Source organism: Panthera onca, chromosome C1 (genome assembly GCF_046562875.1).
Source record: "Panthera onca isolate mPanOnc1 chromosome C1, mPanOnc1 haplotype 2, whole genome shotgun sequence".
In the NCBI taxonomy this organism is placed as follows: Eukaryota; Metazoa; Chordata; class Mammalia; order Carnivora; family Felidae; genus Panthera; species Panthera onca.
In genome coordinates this window covers 9,436,380-9,451,627 of record NC_138346.1, presented here as the reverse complement: position 1 = coordinate 9,451,627, position 15,248 = coordinate 9,436,380, and the positions used below count along the sequence as shown (strand labels likewise).

At 47.0% G+C, this 15,248-nt stretch overlaps 2 protein-coding genes across 12 annotated transcripts in view; both read right to left on the bottom strand.

The window, feature by feature from the left end:
* Positions 1-1,718: 1,718 nt before the first annotated feature.
* On the bottom strand, positions 1,719-6,792 carry LOC132672242 (sp110 nuclear body protein-like). Of its 5 annotated transcripts, XM_060624073.3 has the most exons (5): positions 6,686-6,792; positions 6,263-6,376; positions 5,449-5,563; positions 4,374-4,514; positions 1,719-3,223 (listed from the first exon to the last, which is right to left on the bottom strand). In XM_060624073.3, the coding sequence occupies exons 1-5, from the start codon at positions 6,760-6,762 to the stop codon at positions 3,113-3,115; spliced, it is 558 nt and encodes a 185-aa protein (XP_060480056.2). In that variant the 5' UTR covers positions 6,763-6,792; the 3' UTR covers positions 1,719-3,112. The 5 variants fall into 5 exon arrangements, with proteins under 5 accessions (XP_060480056.2, XP_060480057.2, XP_060480052.3 ...); XM_060624074.3 differs by lacking the exon at positions 4,374-4,514 and having other exon boundaries at positions 5,458-5,563; XM_060624069.3 differs by lacking the exon at positions 4,374-4,514 and having other exon boundaries at positions 3,115-3,788; positions 5,458-5,563.
* LOC132672241 (sp110 nuclear body protein) overlaps positions 6,785-15,248 on the bottom strand; it is a 31,586-nt gene continuing 23,122 nt past the window's right edge. For 4 of the 7 annotated variants that reach the window (XM_060624065.3, XM_078450794.2, XM_078450796.2 and 1 more), the window contains 4 exons: positions 13,046-13,144; positions 12,463-12,605; positions 11,609-11,653; positions 6,785-6,960 (listed from right to left, as the gene is read on the bottom strand). In XM_060624065.3, coding sequence (XP_060480048.2) covers positions 6,895-6,960; positions 11,609-11,653; positions 12,463-12,605; positions 13,046-13,144 — 353 coding nt within the window. In that variant the 3' untranslated portion in view covers positions 6,785-6,894. The other 3 variants (XM_060624066.3, XM_078450795.2, XM_060624067.3) reach the window with 3 other exon arrangements.

The window sequence follows — 15,248 nt, the reverse complement described above, 5'->3', positions numbered from 1 at the left end:
AGGTCCCAGATGGAGGTGCCAGCGGTCTCCATTCCTGGTGAGATTTTGCTCCTGGCTTGGAGTGGGGCCTCCTCCTTCCTCCTCTCCTCACATGCCCTTCTTCTGCGCATGTAAGATGATCTCTGGGGCCTCTTCCTCTTTTTATAAGGGCACTAATCTTATTCAAGCCTACGCTTGTGACCTCATCCAACCATTAACACCCTCTTCCAAGCCCTGTGTCCAAGTACGTCACAGTGGGGGTTAGGGCCTCAATATAAGAATTTGGTGGGAAGACACAATTTAGTCCATAACACTTCTCCACTGGCACTAAGTAAGAGTGAAAAAAAAAAAAAATCAAAAACACAGATCAGGACAACTTAGTAGTTGCAGAAAGCTTTTTACTTTTGTCTTCAGAGAAGAAAAGCATTGTGGTAGGAAAAGTTTACTTGGTCAACAGATAGAGCTTAGCATTATTCAAATGATAAAAAAAAAATCATTAGTTCACAAAGATTGACCACAGACTTGCAGTTGTTTTAAGTTAGTATGTTTAAGGCTTAGACAAATGACCTCAGAAGAAGAGTGCTTCCCAGAATTTATTTTTTCTTTTTTTAAAATGATAAATAAGGAGGACAGAGAATGGATAGCTAGCATATGGATAATAGATGTTCTTGAAAGAGAGCCCAGAACAAAAGGATCAGAAAGATTTAATGCAGCTGCTGAAAAAAAAGAAGCAGGGATGTATATTGTAAGGGCTCAGTGTGCCAGGCAAGATCAATGATAAGAATATTACATTGAATCCTATCCTGTCAAAAATATATAGCGATAGAGAGAAAGGGGAAACTGGATATGTGTCCACATACCGACAAAGAAATGGAATTCTGGCTGAATGCAGGCTTCACCGTTGTAGGATAAAATGCCCAGACACAGTGGGCCAAAGTCTAAATCGATTTTGAAGGTGAGAAGTTGTGATAAAATACATATTGTACCCCAGTAGTGAGTTTAGGAAAACAAAAGAAGACATTCAGAGCTGTGCAGATTCAGAAAACATGCCACCCGGGAACTTTTCTTTTAAAATTACTTAAAAAAATTTTTTTTAAGTTTTATTTATTTTTGAGAGAGAGAGACAGAGTGTGAGTGGAGGGGGGTGGGCAGAGAGACACAGAATCCGAAGCAGGCTCTTGGCTCTGAGCTGTCAGCACAGAGCTCGATGCTAAATTTCAAACTCATGAACCATGAGATCATGATCTGAGCTGAAGTCAGACGCTCAACCGACTGAGCCACCCGGGTGCTCCTTCTTTTAAAGTTAGTTAAACATATACTTCACTGATGGGAAGAAGGAGCCGAAAAAGAAGCAAGGCAAAGTCACGGCAAAAAAAGACTTTAATTCACACCATTAATATTGCTCTCACGAACATGGGTGATTGTATTACACACATTTTTAACTTTTGCTTTTCAATTCTGGTGTATATTTGACATAACAAATGATTTATGCAATGTAAAAATAACAAAGTAATGACATATATAATTGAATAAAATTAAAATAATTAATATAGAGTAAAAGTGAACATTTACTAATTATCATAAAGAGCTACATTGTAAAACAGTGAATAGACTGGAATAAGGGGACTGAGAGGTACAAAAGGTGAAAATTACTTTGGCCTAAATGTGTGGCTCATTAAAGATATTTTATTTTGTTTTTTATTTTATTTATTTTATTTTTTATCTATTTTTGAGAGAGAGAGAGAGAGAGAGACAGAGACAGAGATAGAGACAGAGACACGAGAGTGAGCAAGGGAGGGGCAGAGACAGAGGGAGACACAGAACTCAAAGCAGGCTCCAGGCTCTGAGCTGTCCACACAGAGCCCGATGCGGGGCTTGAATTCATGAACCGTGAGATCATGACCTGAGCTGAAGTCAGATGCCCAACTGACTGAGCCACCCAAGTACCCTTATTTTTTACTTTTTTAAGTTTATTTATTTATTTATTGTTAGAAGTAGGGGGAAGGGGGAAGAGAGAGAGAATCCCAAGCAGGCCCTTCTGTGTCAGTGCAGAGTGCAACATGGGGGGTGATCCCACCACCCTAGGATCATGACCTGAGCGGAAATCAAGAGTCAGATGCTCAGCTCACTGAGCCACCCAGGTGCCCCTTGGCTCTGACATTTAAAAAATAAGTTAAAAATACATTCACAAAACTTGCAGGTAAATATTGGGAGAATTAAAAACTGTTACAGATGCCTTCCAGAGTAGAAGGTGAAGACAAAGAAAATGTCGACAAAAATCATGGGAAAGTATTCCAAAGAGAAGGAATAAAATGATATGGCAGAAATAAGGCTAACTACAAACAACTCATGCATGAATGACTTCATAGAAAACTATAAAAGTGGACCTGATTCAAAAGCAAGAGAATACCTGAATAGTTGAATGACCATGAAAAAGCAGAGATCATGGTCAATATTACTTCTCAAAAGAATGATGGGCTATATAATTTTATGAGCTGGTTCTTTGAAAACATTATAAACTATTCCAGAGCATATAAAAAGGTAGAAGATGTTAGGGATTATCGTACCCAGCTGGGGTGGCCCTACATCTGATTATGACAGGACATAAAAGTGTGAGGACCAACCTCTTTCATAAGTACAGGAACAAAAATTCTGAAAAACACTCTCTGCAATGATATTGAAATATATATATATATATATATATATATATATATATATATATATACACACACACACATATATATACACAAAAATCAATTGCATACAACTTTAGAATTCAGTTTAGTTTCTTTTTCATAGTGATGTGAGGGTAGAAATTCTGAAGCTATTGTTGTAGTATTGTTTTAGTTGAACAAATGAGTATATATACTGTGGGAGAAGAGAGATGTAAATATTGAGAAGGAAGAGGCCTTAGATGGGGATGAGAAGTGTATTTCACACACACACACACACACACACACACACACACTTTTAGGTGTAGAAAGAAAAGACAGGTGTGATGATGGTACAAGGCTCTGGCTTTGAGTCAAGAGGGCAGCCAATAACATTCTAGACTCACTGGCTGTCTAAAGATGGCCAGGGTCACATCATCTGGATCCTGAAGTTGGGGTGCCTTAGTTTTTCTAGAACAGGGTCAAAGAGTCTGGAAGCTGTTCTCATTGGCTTTGCAAAAAATAAACATCTCTTTGAGGTCCTTTTCAAATTCTGCCTCCAAGTCCAATCCTATCTGACCAAAGTCAGAAGCCTGAAAGACAAAAAAAAAAAAAAAAAAAAAAAAAAAAAGGCAAACAAACAGGTGTCTAAGGACAAAGAATCAGGACCATCAAATCACTTGCATTTTTTGGAACCCCGCCCTCCCTGTCCTGAATGCAGTGCTTCCCCATCACCCAGGCAGTGTGTGTGTGTGTGTGTGTGTGTGTGTGTGTGTAGTTTGGGGGGGAAATGCTGCTGCCATAATATTGAAATGGATGAGCCTCTGCCCAGTTCCTAACTTGGAACTGACAAATGGTCAGGGCTGGAGAGATGATTTTGATCACAGCAAAGCCCGAACTTGGTGTAAAATAGATAAAGATAAAGCATTTCTTGACAGCCCCACTCTCGGAAGGAAAGATGAGTGTTCCGTTCTCCAAGGCTAAGACTGGGCCAGGCTTGGAGGGGCTCCCTGGGTAGACTCTTTTTCCCTCCAGCACCCTGCACAGACACCAGTTTACAGTTTGTGGTTTGGGAGCAGGCCAGCTTGTGCCATGGGAAGAAGGGGAAGGAGGCTGGGTGGAGGTAGAAATCTTCCGTAGGTACTTCCCAAGAGCTATCTGCACAAATGATAGGAAAAAATCAGGATAAACTCAGCAAAGTAAAGTTAAGAACGCGTCGGCTTTCACAACAGCAGTTGTCTCTCCCTACTGACAAAGGATGAAGCCACCACCACCTGAGACAAGTCTGGATGTTTGGGGCCACTGGGAAATTTAGGAGTAGAACAATCCTAGTATGAGGATTCTGGGGGTTTAAGTTATTTCATCAAGTTTAGTTCATTCATTGATTTCTGTATTTCTGAGGCATGCAGAACAATGTAACTGTTAACTACCTTTCCTCTCTGTTTGAACTAGAAGGCAGGATGAAATGGATTGTCCTCGGTGGGACTCTCTTGTCTGTCCTCGAGCGGAGGATGGAGCTTTTTTTCAGGTGTTGTTTACAAGGATTCTTCCCTGTCCTGCTTGCTATCCCCTCGGACATCCTCCTCACCACCGCTGGAATTTACAGGCTGTTTTCTTCTGTAATCCTACTCTTTTTGACCTCTCTCTGGGACAAGGTCCGTACAACTCTTGCAGAGTTCTGCTGTCCCGGAAATTAGGGAAAATTGGAAAGGACATGCAAAAGAAAGAGGAGACGCCCTTTACCTTGTAAAACATTTTATGGTTGTGAAAGATCAGGCGCGCGTCCCGCACAAAGCACGGCACCGTATACACTTTCTCAGTCAACCTTTCCTTAACCAGGTCCAACCACACGGCTTCCTTAAAGGGCTCTCCATAATCGCAAATCTAGAGACAAAGCCACCAAAGGGGTGATATTAGCACAGCCATTGTTACTGGAATGGATCCAGTAATGTAACTGGATCCTGAATTATAATGGATCCAGTAATATAATGGATCCTGAAATATAACAAGCCTTCATGTCCAGGGTGGTAATGATATTACCATCTGCCATGTCTATGCCAGGCACCGTTCTAGGCACTGCCATGATATTAACTCGTGATCCTACAACAACCCAATGATGCAGGGGCTGTCATTACCCCCATTTTCTAGATGACAAAACCAGGGGATGGAGAAGTTCAGCCGCCTACCCAGGATTTCAAGGCTAAACAGTGGTAGAGCTGGACTCGAAGTCCCCTGAGAGGGGGCTCTAAACCCTGTGCTATCTGTAAGAAAGACGTTTCCACCTAAGAGAGGATGAAACTAAGGTACATGGGAGGCGGAACAAGTCGCCCGGTGTCCCAGAACCAGGACGTGGCGGGTGGAGTGGGACCCAGGGAGTCCCTCTCCACAGTCTGCAGCCAAACCCTCTCTCTGCAAGCAGGGGTGCCTGCAGGAGTCACACTCCAAAATTCCAGAAAGAGTTGTACATAAGAGAGATGCCCGGAGGACGAGAATCAAAAAACATGACTTATATTATGCGGGGTTTCTGCAAAAAAGGAGCTTTGTGGATGACGGTAGGCCTTCCAGAGGAGGAACCCACATTTCTGTAAAATGTGAAGAGACCTTTTAGAGTGAAATGCAGCTCAGAGAAAGTGAAGCCAGGCCTGTGCCCAGGCAGACCCAGCCACATTTGCCAAAGGACAGCGGTGTGCGTTGAACTATGTTCAGGCACCGAATCTCCATCCTCAGAAGAGAGACGCCAAAAGCTCCCTCGGGTGCCCTTCCCCTCTCCCTCGTCCCGTCGGACTTCTCGCTGTCAGGGGGAAGGTGGAGTTCGCACCCAGCTCACCAACTGCTCCTCAGGCTGTAGCAGCCCCTCCAGGACCTCAGATTTCCCGTGACACTGCTGCCTTCCTGAAGTCTCCATCCTGCAGAAGGTGCAACTCCACAGGTTCCTGAGAGGACAGGCGGAAGAGAGCGGGGGACAGGGCCCCTGGAAATAGCCGCTGTCCCTACCGCTGCCATGGTTCTCCTTTTAGACATGGCTGATGGATACAGCTGGGAGATGAAGGGGACCCTCCCGGAGTCTCCAGGACCCCCACGTGGGGCCTGAGCCCATGACCGTCCTCCCATCGAGGGTGGCAACAGGGGGCTCCGTGCGTGGAGGGCAGGGTCAGGGTGAGTGGTGGGTCCTCCTTTCCCTGTCTGAGCTGCTGGGAGCCCTGCATGCAGTGCCCAAGGGTCGAATCTGGGCCTTAACCCTTGGGGGCCAGGGCCTCTAACAGCCTGTTGAGCCCATGGTAACATGCACGGACCAGGCCACGTTTCCTACCTTTCTGAACAGTTGCAGATCACAACCAACTGACGGTTCCCATTCCCAAGCCCCTGGGACAGGAGGCAGGGTTGCAAAACCAGGAAAGGGCACCTCCCACGGGCAGTGGCCTTGTGGAGTCAAGGAGGCTCGGTCGCAGACTCAGAGAGCCAGATGCCGGACACTGATATCAGACGGAACATAGGCTGCCGCCCCATCCAGCTGTTCTGGGCCACACCTCAGCCACGATGCTTACACATCCGGCTTTTCTGCCCGGAGATGGGCGACCAGAGCAGAAGCGGGCAGAGTGGGCGTGCGGAAGGCGGGGCTGGGTCTCACTAACCTCTCAGCCTCTGCAGGCGGGATGCGAGTCTTCACGAAAGGCTCTCGGACAAGGGACACAGCAGAGCCGTGGTCCTCCTCTACAGCACACCTCACATTCCTTGGAGGTTTCCCCCTGGAAGCGGAGATAATGTAGCAGGGAAGGCATCAGTGAGACCCACAGCACACCGACACCGAGGGGCCTTGGAACACGCCGTCCCTGTGTGTTCCAGAGTGGATGTCTCCAGCTGACCACGGTGCTCCGAGAGAGCGCCGATGGAGCACCAGCCTGGCCTTTCCGATCGATCGATCGCAGAAAAGCAGACGGCAAGAAGCCTCAAGTTGCCCCTTGAACCGCACATTGTCAGAGCCGGAAGGGACTGGAAGGTCATTTAAGCCCTTTCTGCACAGAGCGTGGTCTGAGGACCAACGGCATCACCGTTACCTGGGAGGCGGTGAGAGAGGCAGACCCGCTGAATTGGAATCTGTTTTAACAGGACCCCAGGCGCTTTGGAAGTACATGACATTTGAGGAAACACAGCTTTAGGCAACTTCCTCTTTTTACAAGCCTGGGAAGACAAGATGCTTTTTTTTTTTTTTTTTTTTTTCCGCGAAGTCAACACAACTTAGTGTTTGGGCCGCCCGTGCCAGGGTTCAGAGCTGTTCCCGTCCGCCGTGTGCCGTCCCAGGCAAGCGTGCTGGGCAGTCCCAGAACAATTCCTGATGGAAACACAAAGACAGATCGCTGCTGTACAAATGGGTTGTTTTGTGGGCCTCAGAAATCACCGTCTTTCTCATGGCCTTAGAATGTGATCCAGTAAATTCTCCAGGTGATCTTTACTGCTGGATAAAGACCTACAGGCAGGAGCCCCTGATCTCCTGACCCCGCAAGATGGACAGTAGGGCTTTACACACAAGGGGAATGTTTTCTCTGCACTGAAGGTAGGAGTCAGGAAGAGGCACCTTTCTGTCTGTGCCTCTGGGAGGTGAAAAGGCAGGAAATAGACCATTAGGAGCTGGAGCGGAGGATCGAGGGGGCTGGGGATCAGTTACAGCTAAGGAGAGAAATCCTGCCACTACCCTCAACTGTCCACAACACAAGCACAAGGACCTGGGTGAGGGCGGGAGGGATGGAAATGTCTTGTCCGTTCTCAAAACTAGCCACTCAGTCAGAGTAAAAATTCCCTTTGATTTGGGGATGAAATTCATCACGGTCTTAGTTGGGGAGGCTTCCGGAGCAAATTCTTCTACTTCGGAGGGCCCCAGGACTCCATAAAGAGGGCTCCCTGCCAACCTTGAAGTTCAGGTGAACTTTCTGGCCTTCCCATCCCGAACTCACCAGTCTGCCTTTCTTTGTCCCTGGAGTGCCCTCTGACTGGACACCCGACCTGCCTAGGCCCGAGATGCAGACGCCAGCTTCCCACAGCCCAGACCTCCCCCCTCCTCCCAGTTGAGACCTTGGTTGGATCCAGAGCCCCAGTCCCTCTGTGGTGTGAGTCCTGACAGCTTTTTTCTTTTCTCCTTTTTTTGTAATGCAAGTGCCTGACCAAAGCCTGGATTGTTCTAGCACCCCATCAAACACAGCTATCTCCTTATTTCTGGAGTAAATGCATTGCCAGCCACACAACTAGATAAAGAGCCAGGCTGCCTGTCCCCACAGAGGCTCCTTTGTGTTAGAGATCTTGGTTGATTTCAAGAACTGACCATTTGGGTCGCTTGTTTTTTTTTTTTCTTTCTCTTCTCACACTTTAAATTCCAGCTGTTATGTTTTAAATTCACCAATAAAGAGTGAGCCTGCAAAGCCCTAGGCCCCCACCCTCGCCTGTGCTCTTTCTCTCTCTCTCCTTCTATCTCTCTCTCTCTCCATCAATCTCTTGGCCACCTCACTGTATGACCCCAGGTGTGCTCTGTAATTTCCATGTCCTGTAAGTAATAAAAAGTAATAAAATTTTTTTTTTTTCAGTTTCCTGATGGTTATTGCTGGAAGGCACCTTGCGATTATATTAAGAACCACAACGGCCCATCTAACCACATCGGTTATGGATAGTCTGTGACCAGCACAAAACACCCCCTTCCCTAGGCTCTGGAGTAGGATAGTTTCCAACACACATGATATGACAGCGAACGAGAGAAAGGACGTACAACTGCACGGTCACCTTCTGACTCTGGCTTTTCTGCTCCACTGCTGACAGCTTCAAGTCCCACCCCTCTCTCTTACCCCTTTCACCACCTCTCGGCAAGTCGGCGAGTCGATAAGGAAGCTCATGCGCTCCCCCTCCTGGCCTCAGAGAGAAGTTCAAACCAGACAAGCTCTGCCCCAGCAAGGGAATTCTCACCTTGGCCCCACTCATAGCCATGGTAAAACCTGGAGCTATTCCCTCTCGCCACTCAGACATTTTCAGACCAGCTTGGCAACCTGCCCGGCCCTCCGTAGGAAGCCTCAGTATGTGAGTGATAAATCATTTCATACTCGCTAGGTGTGAGTGCTGCATCATCACTTTCGATATCTGAACCCAGTTGATCCCACCTTGCTTCACGTGACCACAAGACATCGGCTCAACAGGCAGGGAGTCTTGGTGACCAGGGGTCTGTCTTCTCTTGCTCTGGTTGGCTAAATGGTTCTGCTAACTGGCTTACTCTTTGAGTTGTGTTGGGTCTGCTGGGCCACGGCCCTGAGGTTGCAGTCATCTACCATGAGGGACCGCTCATTCTTTTCAAGTTCAAGAACAGACCAAACTGGGCAAATAGTGGAAGAGTAGAAATAATCACTCCTGCATCTCGTATGATAAGTTTTGATCCTTGAAATTTGTACTGGATTCCATTCACTGTTTTAACAGAGGGGAAAGATCCGTGGGCTCCTTTTTGTAAGGCTGATTGTTAAGTGTCAAAAGCTTAATTTTATCTTACTTCGTTAGTCGTCGGGTAAGAGCATGCACATTCACTACAGGATATTTCAGGGCAGTGGGTATTATGACCAGGGGGCAGCAATTTTGATGGTTAAAGTGAGGTGTGAGGTGTAACTGTTTTCCCTCTAGTTTACCTTTGGAAACTCCCTACGAGGGTAGAGGGTAACTTGCTTAAATTGAGTGGGATATAATTACTCAAAAGGACTCCACCCATTAAGTTCCCTACATACAATATTATTGAAATGACTGGCACCATCCACCTGACAAGTGTTTTGCTGTCCCATATTTGGCTAGTAAGTTCTGTTCTGTGCCTATTCCAACAGCATCTCAGCTGCCTTGCAGCTGTGGGGATACAGCCCTCCTTGTTCCCTGCAGTGTCTCAACAGCTTTATCATCACACACACCCTCTGCAGGCAAGATCTTAACTGCATCCGACTTGCCCCAGGAGCGCAAGTCTGACACTACCCCCATGACATCCTTCTCATTTGACACACTCATTCAGAATATACAATGACTCACAAAGGAGCTCCCAGAGAGGGGTAGGCCATTGTGCACACATAGCACAGGGCCCCATCAGCTCAGCAAATTTCTGGGCATCATTTGATCATTTGAAGGCTGTTCTGTCCCTGACACAGTCAAGAAACGATTATTGACCCTCTCAATGCCCGCAACTCTTGCCCAACATTTTTTAGGCCTTTGGATTCAAGGTAACACATTCCTCATTTACAGATTTTACATATGCCCATTTAGGCTTACTTGCAAATTGACCCACTGTGAAGGAGAATCCCTTAAGTCAAAGGCTCTAGAATCTGTCCAAAATAAAGCAAAAAGCTGTTCTCAGTTCCCACCGTATGCCATTAGAGTAACAACTTCTGTCTGCATCCTGAGCCCTTCTAGAGATGGAGGTTCTCACAAGCACTCAGCCTGTGCTCATTTTGCCTTGGGTCATGGAAGCAGCGTCCTGCAGGGAAACCCCAAAACACACGTTTGGAGTATCAGCATCAGGTCTCTTGATGGTACACACATACAAAGATAGACACCGACAGAGAATGGGTATATGGCAGAGTAACAGTGATGTATTAGACAACGTTGCTGAAGAAAGGGCCTGCATTAGCCCATTTGTAGTCAGAACTAAACTTAGTCTCGTTACCCCAACGCGGCTTCTCCTGGGTGGGACTGAAAGGTCAGGCCAAGTGTGCTTCTGGCTATAATGTACTGACCTGTGGTATCATGAGTGAGCAGCAACTAGAATATTGGGGCCATTAATTAAAGCTCTGGATTAAAAATATCTTTATTGGTTTTTTGGTTTGTTTTTTTTTTTTTTGCTGTTTATGAAAGTAATAAATGGTCATTAGGAAAATTCTACCTGTACATAAATGTATAATATGGAAGGCAAATGTTCCCTATAATCCTATCCCCAAATAACCAATTCACTCAGATATTTGCAATCAAAGATCTCCATGGTCGCGTAAACAAAACTGGGCTCCTTCCATATATATTACTACCGGTTTAAGTGTCTAGAAGCTTTCTTGACTTTAGAACCCTTGGGTGGTTTTCCATTGACTGAAGGGCATTCCCTGCACCCTCCACCCAGTAAAGGCCGCCTCCAGACCCAGCTTATCTGGACCCCTGGGTGACGCATTTCCAGACCATCCTGTCCATGGGCAGGATTCTTCCCTAATTTTTGGCTATTACAAGGAGCCTCCCTGTACGTATCAAGATATTGCAAATCAGCATGGAAAAGATGTTTCAGACAATAAACGGCATTGGGAGGGCACCTTGTCTTTTCAATGAATCCAGCTAAGGGTCAGGCCAACCCTTCAGGGCACGGTGGGAAAGGCACCATTGCCTCTGCTGAAGGTTCGTATCTTATGGGAAGTTCATGAATGAGATTTGTGTCTTGAGGACATATTTAAGCAAGCAAAGAAGGATGAGAAGGAGCAGCTGGTACAGACAATGGATGCCTGCCCTTTTCACCTGGAGGGATGCTATGCAGAGGCAAAGCTCAATTCAAATGCGATTCCATTTTGGGGCCACTGATAACGAAAGGTTGAATTGAGGAATTCTTTGTGTTCAATCAAGGGTGGTCTCCTTGCTCTTTCACGTACCGTTTTTGTCTATCTCCGTACCACATTTACTTCTCAAACTGGAACATTCTATTTCTGACACCTTTGGTTTGTCATCATCCAAACATCCGGTGCTTTTTCTAAAACACATGTACATCATCAGTTTTTGTTCTAATCTTTATTTTAAAGAGTTTTTGTGTCCCCCTCCCAAATTATGAAAACAACAGGGGTACATACATGTACCAGTATGCCAATGCCATTGTCGTGAAGATGCAATGACTAAAAGGAAAGGTGACCCAGGGCCGGGGAACTTGAGGACTCGAAGGTGAGCCTTTGGATGCAGAGAGTGTGCAACATGGCGACTGAAAATGTGGTAGAAATTCACCTGCTATTTACCTTTCTCTTGACATTTACTCTTGGGGGACAGAACAAAAGTCCTTTCTGAAAGAGAGAAGGGGTCAATGAACGAGGTTATCCGGGAAGCTCTTCTTTCGTCCATATCGAAGTTTCCACTTCCTAGTGAATATTTATACCTGGACGTCCTACCGGGTCTCAAACCCAAAGTGTCTGAAAGCAACACCATTAGCTCCAACCTCCAATCGGCTCTTCTTCTGAACGTCACTTGATAAACTCATTTTTTTCCTGTTACTCAAACCCAAGACCCATTAGTCCTTCCTTCCCAGTTCCTTTCCCACCCACATTCTCCTCTCCATTTCTTCCTTGGTAGGTTAAATCCTTGTGATTTCATCCCAGTGATATTCTTTTTGGGTGTTTTTTGAGGCCTTGTGTTGGGGTCTGGGATCACAGAGATTAGTAGCCTTGTTTGTGGCTCAGAGGACTGAGTGTGAGCCAGGGAAGTGCAGAGGAGACACTGCCCATGGACAGGATGGTCTAGAAATGCGTCACCCAGGGGTCCAGATAAGCTGGGTCTGGAGGAGGCCTTCACTGGGTGGAGGGCGCAGGGAAGCTCTCAGAGATCTGGGTCTCAATCTGGCTTCCCCTGGTTTACCCCACCCAGTACCCCCAGGCTAAGCTTCTTAAGTCTCTCCTGACCTCACAGCCCTTTGCTCACATTTAAAGTTCTCCACGGTCAGCACCAACCTTTCTAATTTTATCACCCATAACTTTTCTCTATAAAAAATTGAGCTCTTTGTCAATCCTAATGAAAATTTCTTCACATTTCTGTAATTGAAACTGCACTCATCCTGCAAGAATTAAACCCGTCACCCAGCCGTCCCCTGTCATAATACCTTCAGCAGCTCTTCTAAGGTCTTTCCTCTGCAATGCACACTCTGTTTCCATTTCCTTGAAGTTGCCCGTTTTCCTTCAATTTCAAATTCTTTTGGGGTGAACCAAATTCCCTCCTCATTCTGAATGCACTTCTCTGAGGATCCTGGAGGATAAAGACGGCCCATTCCTGGACCCAATCTCATGCTCTGTGAATTCACCCTAAACCTCCAAACTCCTAACTGCGGTTGTTCCGCCTGCCTGGGTCCAGAGAGACTCTCTGCAGGGAGGGAGGATAGCAGGCGAGCCTGGATTCCTCCTCTCTCAGGCTGAAGGAAGCCCTGAACCCTGTGGGAGCGGGAGAGGGTTTGCATTTTGTGCGACATCTGCATGCGGCAAGTATTGCCACTGGGTCCACGGTGGTGCAGTGGCCTGGCAGCCGGGTTCACCACGACGCGGAAAAGCGAGAATTCCTTGCTAACAAGGCACTTCTTTCTCTGCAGCCTAGCTGGCAGGGTTTATCTCCTGGACAAGGAGACACATGGGTATTTTCCTCTCTTCTAGTGGTTCCGGGCGCTCCAAAGAGCAGAAGATCAGGAAACCCACCTCGTTTCAGTCTCTCCTTATATAAAATCCCTCTAGCTTCACCACACGTCACGGGAAGTTTAGGAGAGTGAAAATCCACGGGGTCGTCTTCGGGTTTTTCTGGAAGTAGAAGGGAAAGTACAAGAGTATAGTTTCGCTCAGTTTTCGTTTTAATTCTTTCCGGCCTTCCCCTTGCGCCGAATTCTAACGACAGTAATAGTAACAATAATCATGTAAATGGCATTGGGGACCAGCCTCTGGCTAACTGGCAGCACTTCCTCCATTTTGAGTGGCAGATTAGCCACGTGTACAGAGTAGTCTCTGATCAACAAAGCCATCACCACCAACACTGCATCAAACAAAATGTTTAGTAAAGCAGATAGGGCTCCTGTGGTGGGTTTTAATTCATAAGCTAATTGGCTATCACCCACCGCTCCTTTATTCCATAAGCAACCTGTTTATCCCTCTACCCGGATAGAAGTTGCCGGCCCAGAATATTTCCTGGTGCTCAGGTAGCTGGAAGAAAGGTCTTTGTTTATAATCTTATCACCTGATTTACACCAAGGCGGGGTAAGTGAGGTGCTCAGCACCGAGAGATTAGTGTCCGTCTTCATTTTCTGCTGTCCTTTTTCATTTTATTGCTTTTCTGTTTCTTCCTCCATGAGTCAAAAAAGAACCCCCCACCCCCACCCCACCCCCCCTCACCGCCAAGAACTCTAGCCTAATCTGCAAATTGCACATGGAGAGATTTGGCAAGGTGAAACGTTGAGCAGGGATGTGGGGGTATTGATTCAGGAGAGAAGCAGTTGGAAAAGAGTTTAAAATAAATACCAGCCACTCCTGCCGCTTTTTACCACAGCCTCACTGTGGGCGAATTCATTCCAGATAGGCTGCAGGAGCCGTCTCTGGGGGCGAGGAGAAGGCGCTGCCCATGGCTTGTGTTGAGTTACACGGGATGTTACATGCAGAATGAGGCTAGGAGAACAGCCAGTCCAACCTTCTCCCTTGCTTCAAACACTTATTGCAAGAGCCAAAGGAAATGTACGAAAAGGCAAGAGCCTCCCCGGAAAAAGAAACGAGCGGCATCGATGCTAATGGTGAAAAAACCGTTAGTTACTTTGGAAGGATATGAACTAGAGGCAGACGAGAAAGCAGAGATCCCTGAGAAGTGACCGGATGGCTCCCTTGGACGGAACGCTGAAGGATGTCCAGTCTTGGAGGGGCAGGGGCTGGATAGGAGTGAGGGGGGTGGGAAGAACTTAGTTTCAAAAGCCAGCCAGCATTCTTGCATGGAGTGGCTGGCTCCACCACTGTCTCCGGACTCTGCCCACTTAAATAAATAGGGCCCAGGGGATGACAGCTCAGCCTCAGGAGCCAGGCTGGCGGGGCTTACGATCTGGGCTGTGCAATTTCCTAGCAAGGGTATGTAAGTGCATATTATTGTCAAGGTCGAATGGAAGACCAGCCATGGCGGATTCCTAACTTGGGAGACAAGGCAGAGGCACAGGTAACTTTGGACCACTGCCGCAAACCCCGAGGGGGATTAGCAGGGCATCGCGGACCTTGCATAGTTGTCTGTCTCACGGAACTCATTCCCTATGATAAGTATAGGCCCCAAAACAGACGTCCCAGACAGGCTCGCAAGCAGATGCAGGAGCAGTGGGCGGCACTGGGAGTTCTGGGCAGCAAGCCAGGGTGCAGAGTTGCGGGCACAGGCAGAACTCCCTCCTTTACCTGGTTCAGGCAGCTTACCAAGTCAGCCAGGACCTTCTGTCCTGGGTAGCTCCAAAGCCACTACCCTGCGCCTAAGGAGGGACAGCTTTCTGATCTGTTCCGGTAATCCTGCATTTAGCTTCGTCTCACCTGCTCCGTCTTGGAAACAGGCTTTTTAAGGATGGAACCCTGAGGGGAAGGCCTCCTTGGCGCTCTCCCACATCTGTCAGATCACCATTCATAAGCGTGAGCAAACAATGAGGAGCCTGCTATGAAGGTAAGCAATTAATAAAGAGAGTTCCTGGAAATGGAAAGCAGGGTGCAGGAAACGAAAAGAAAGCCTAACAGAGGCAAGAAAAGCAGAATGGAAACAAACTTCATAGATAGATGAACTTCAGGAATCCTTTCAGAACACAGGGTGAAGGCACGTGGTGAAAATCATGCATGGACAGACATGGCCTGGGGAGAGGTCTGGAGCTCCCTGATCTGAACGCGAAGGGTTCGTGGGGAG

What these genes read in the sequence shown, in the direction of transcription:
- LOC132672242 (XM_060624069.3), bottom strand. Translation starts at nt 6,762, where the DNA reads ATGTACTTCCAAAGCGCCTGGGGTCCTGTTAAAACAGATTCCAATTCA. An exon ending in CCTCTCTCACCGCCTCCCAG is followed by an intron (nt 6,377 to 6,685) that starts GTAACGGTGATG and finishes CTCCGCTTCCAG; the next exon opens with GGGGAAACCTCCAAGGAATG. An exon ending in TACAGCCTGAGGAGCAGTTG is followed by an intron (nt 3,789 to 5,457) that starts GTGAGCTGGGTG and finishes TCATTTGTGCAG; the next exon opens with ATAGCTCTTGGGAAGTACCT.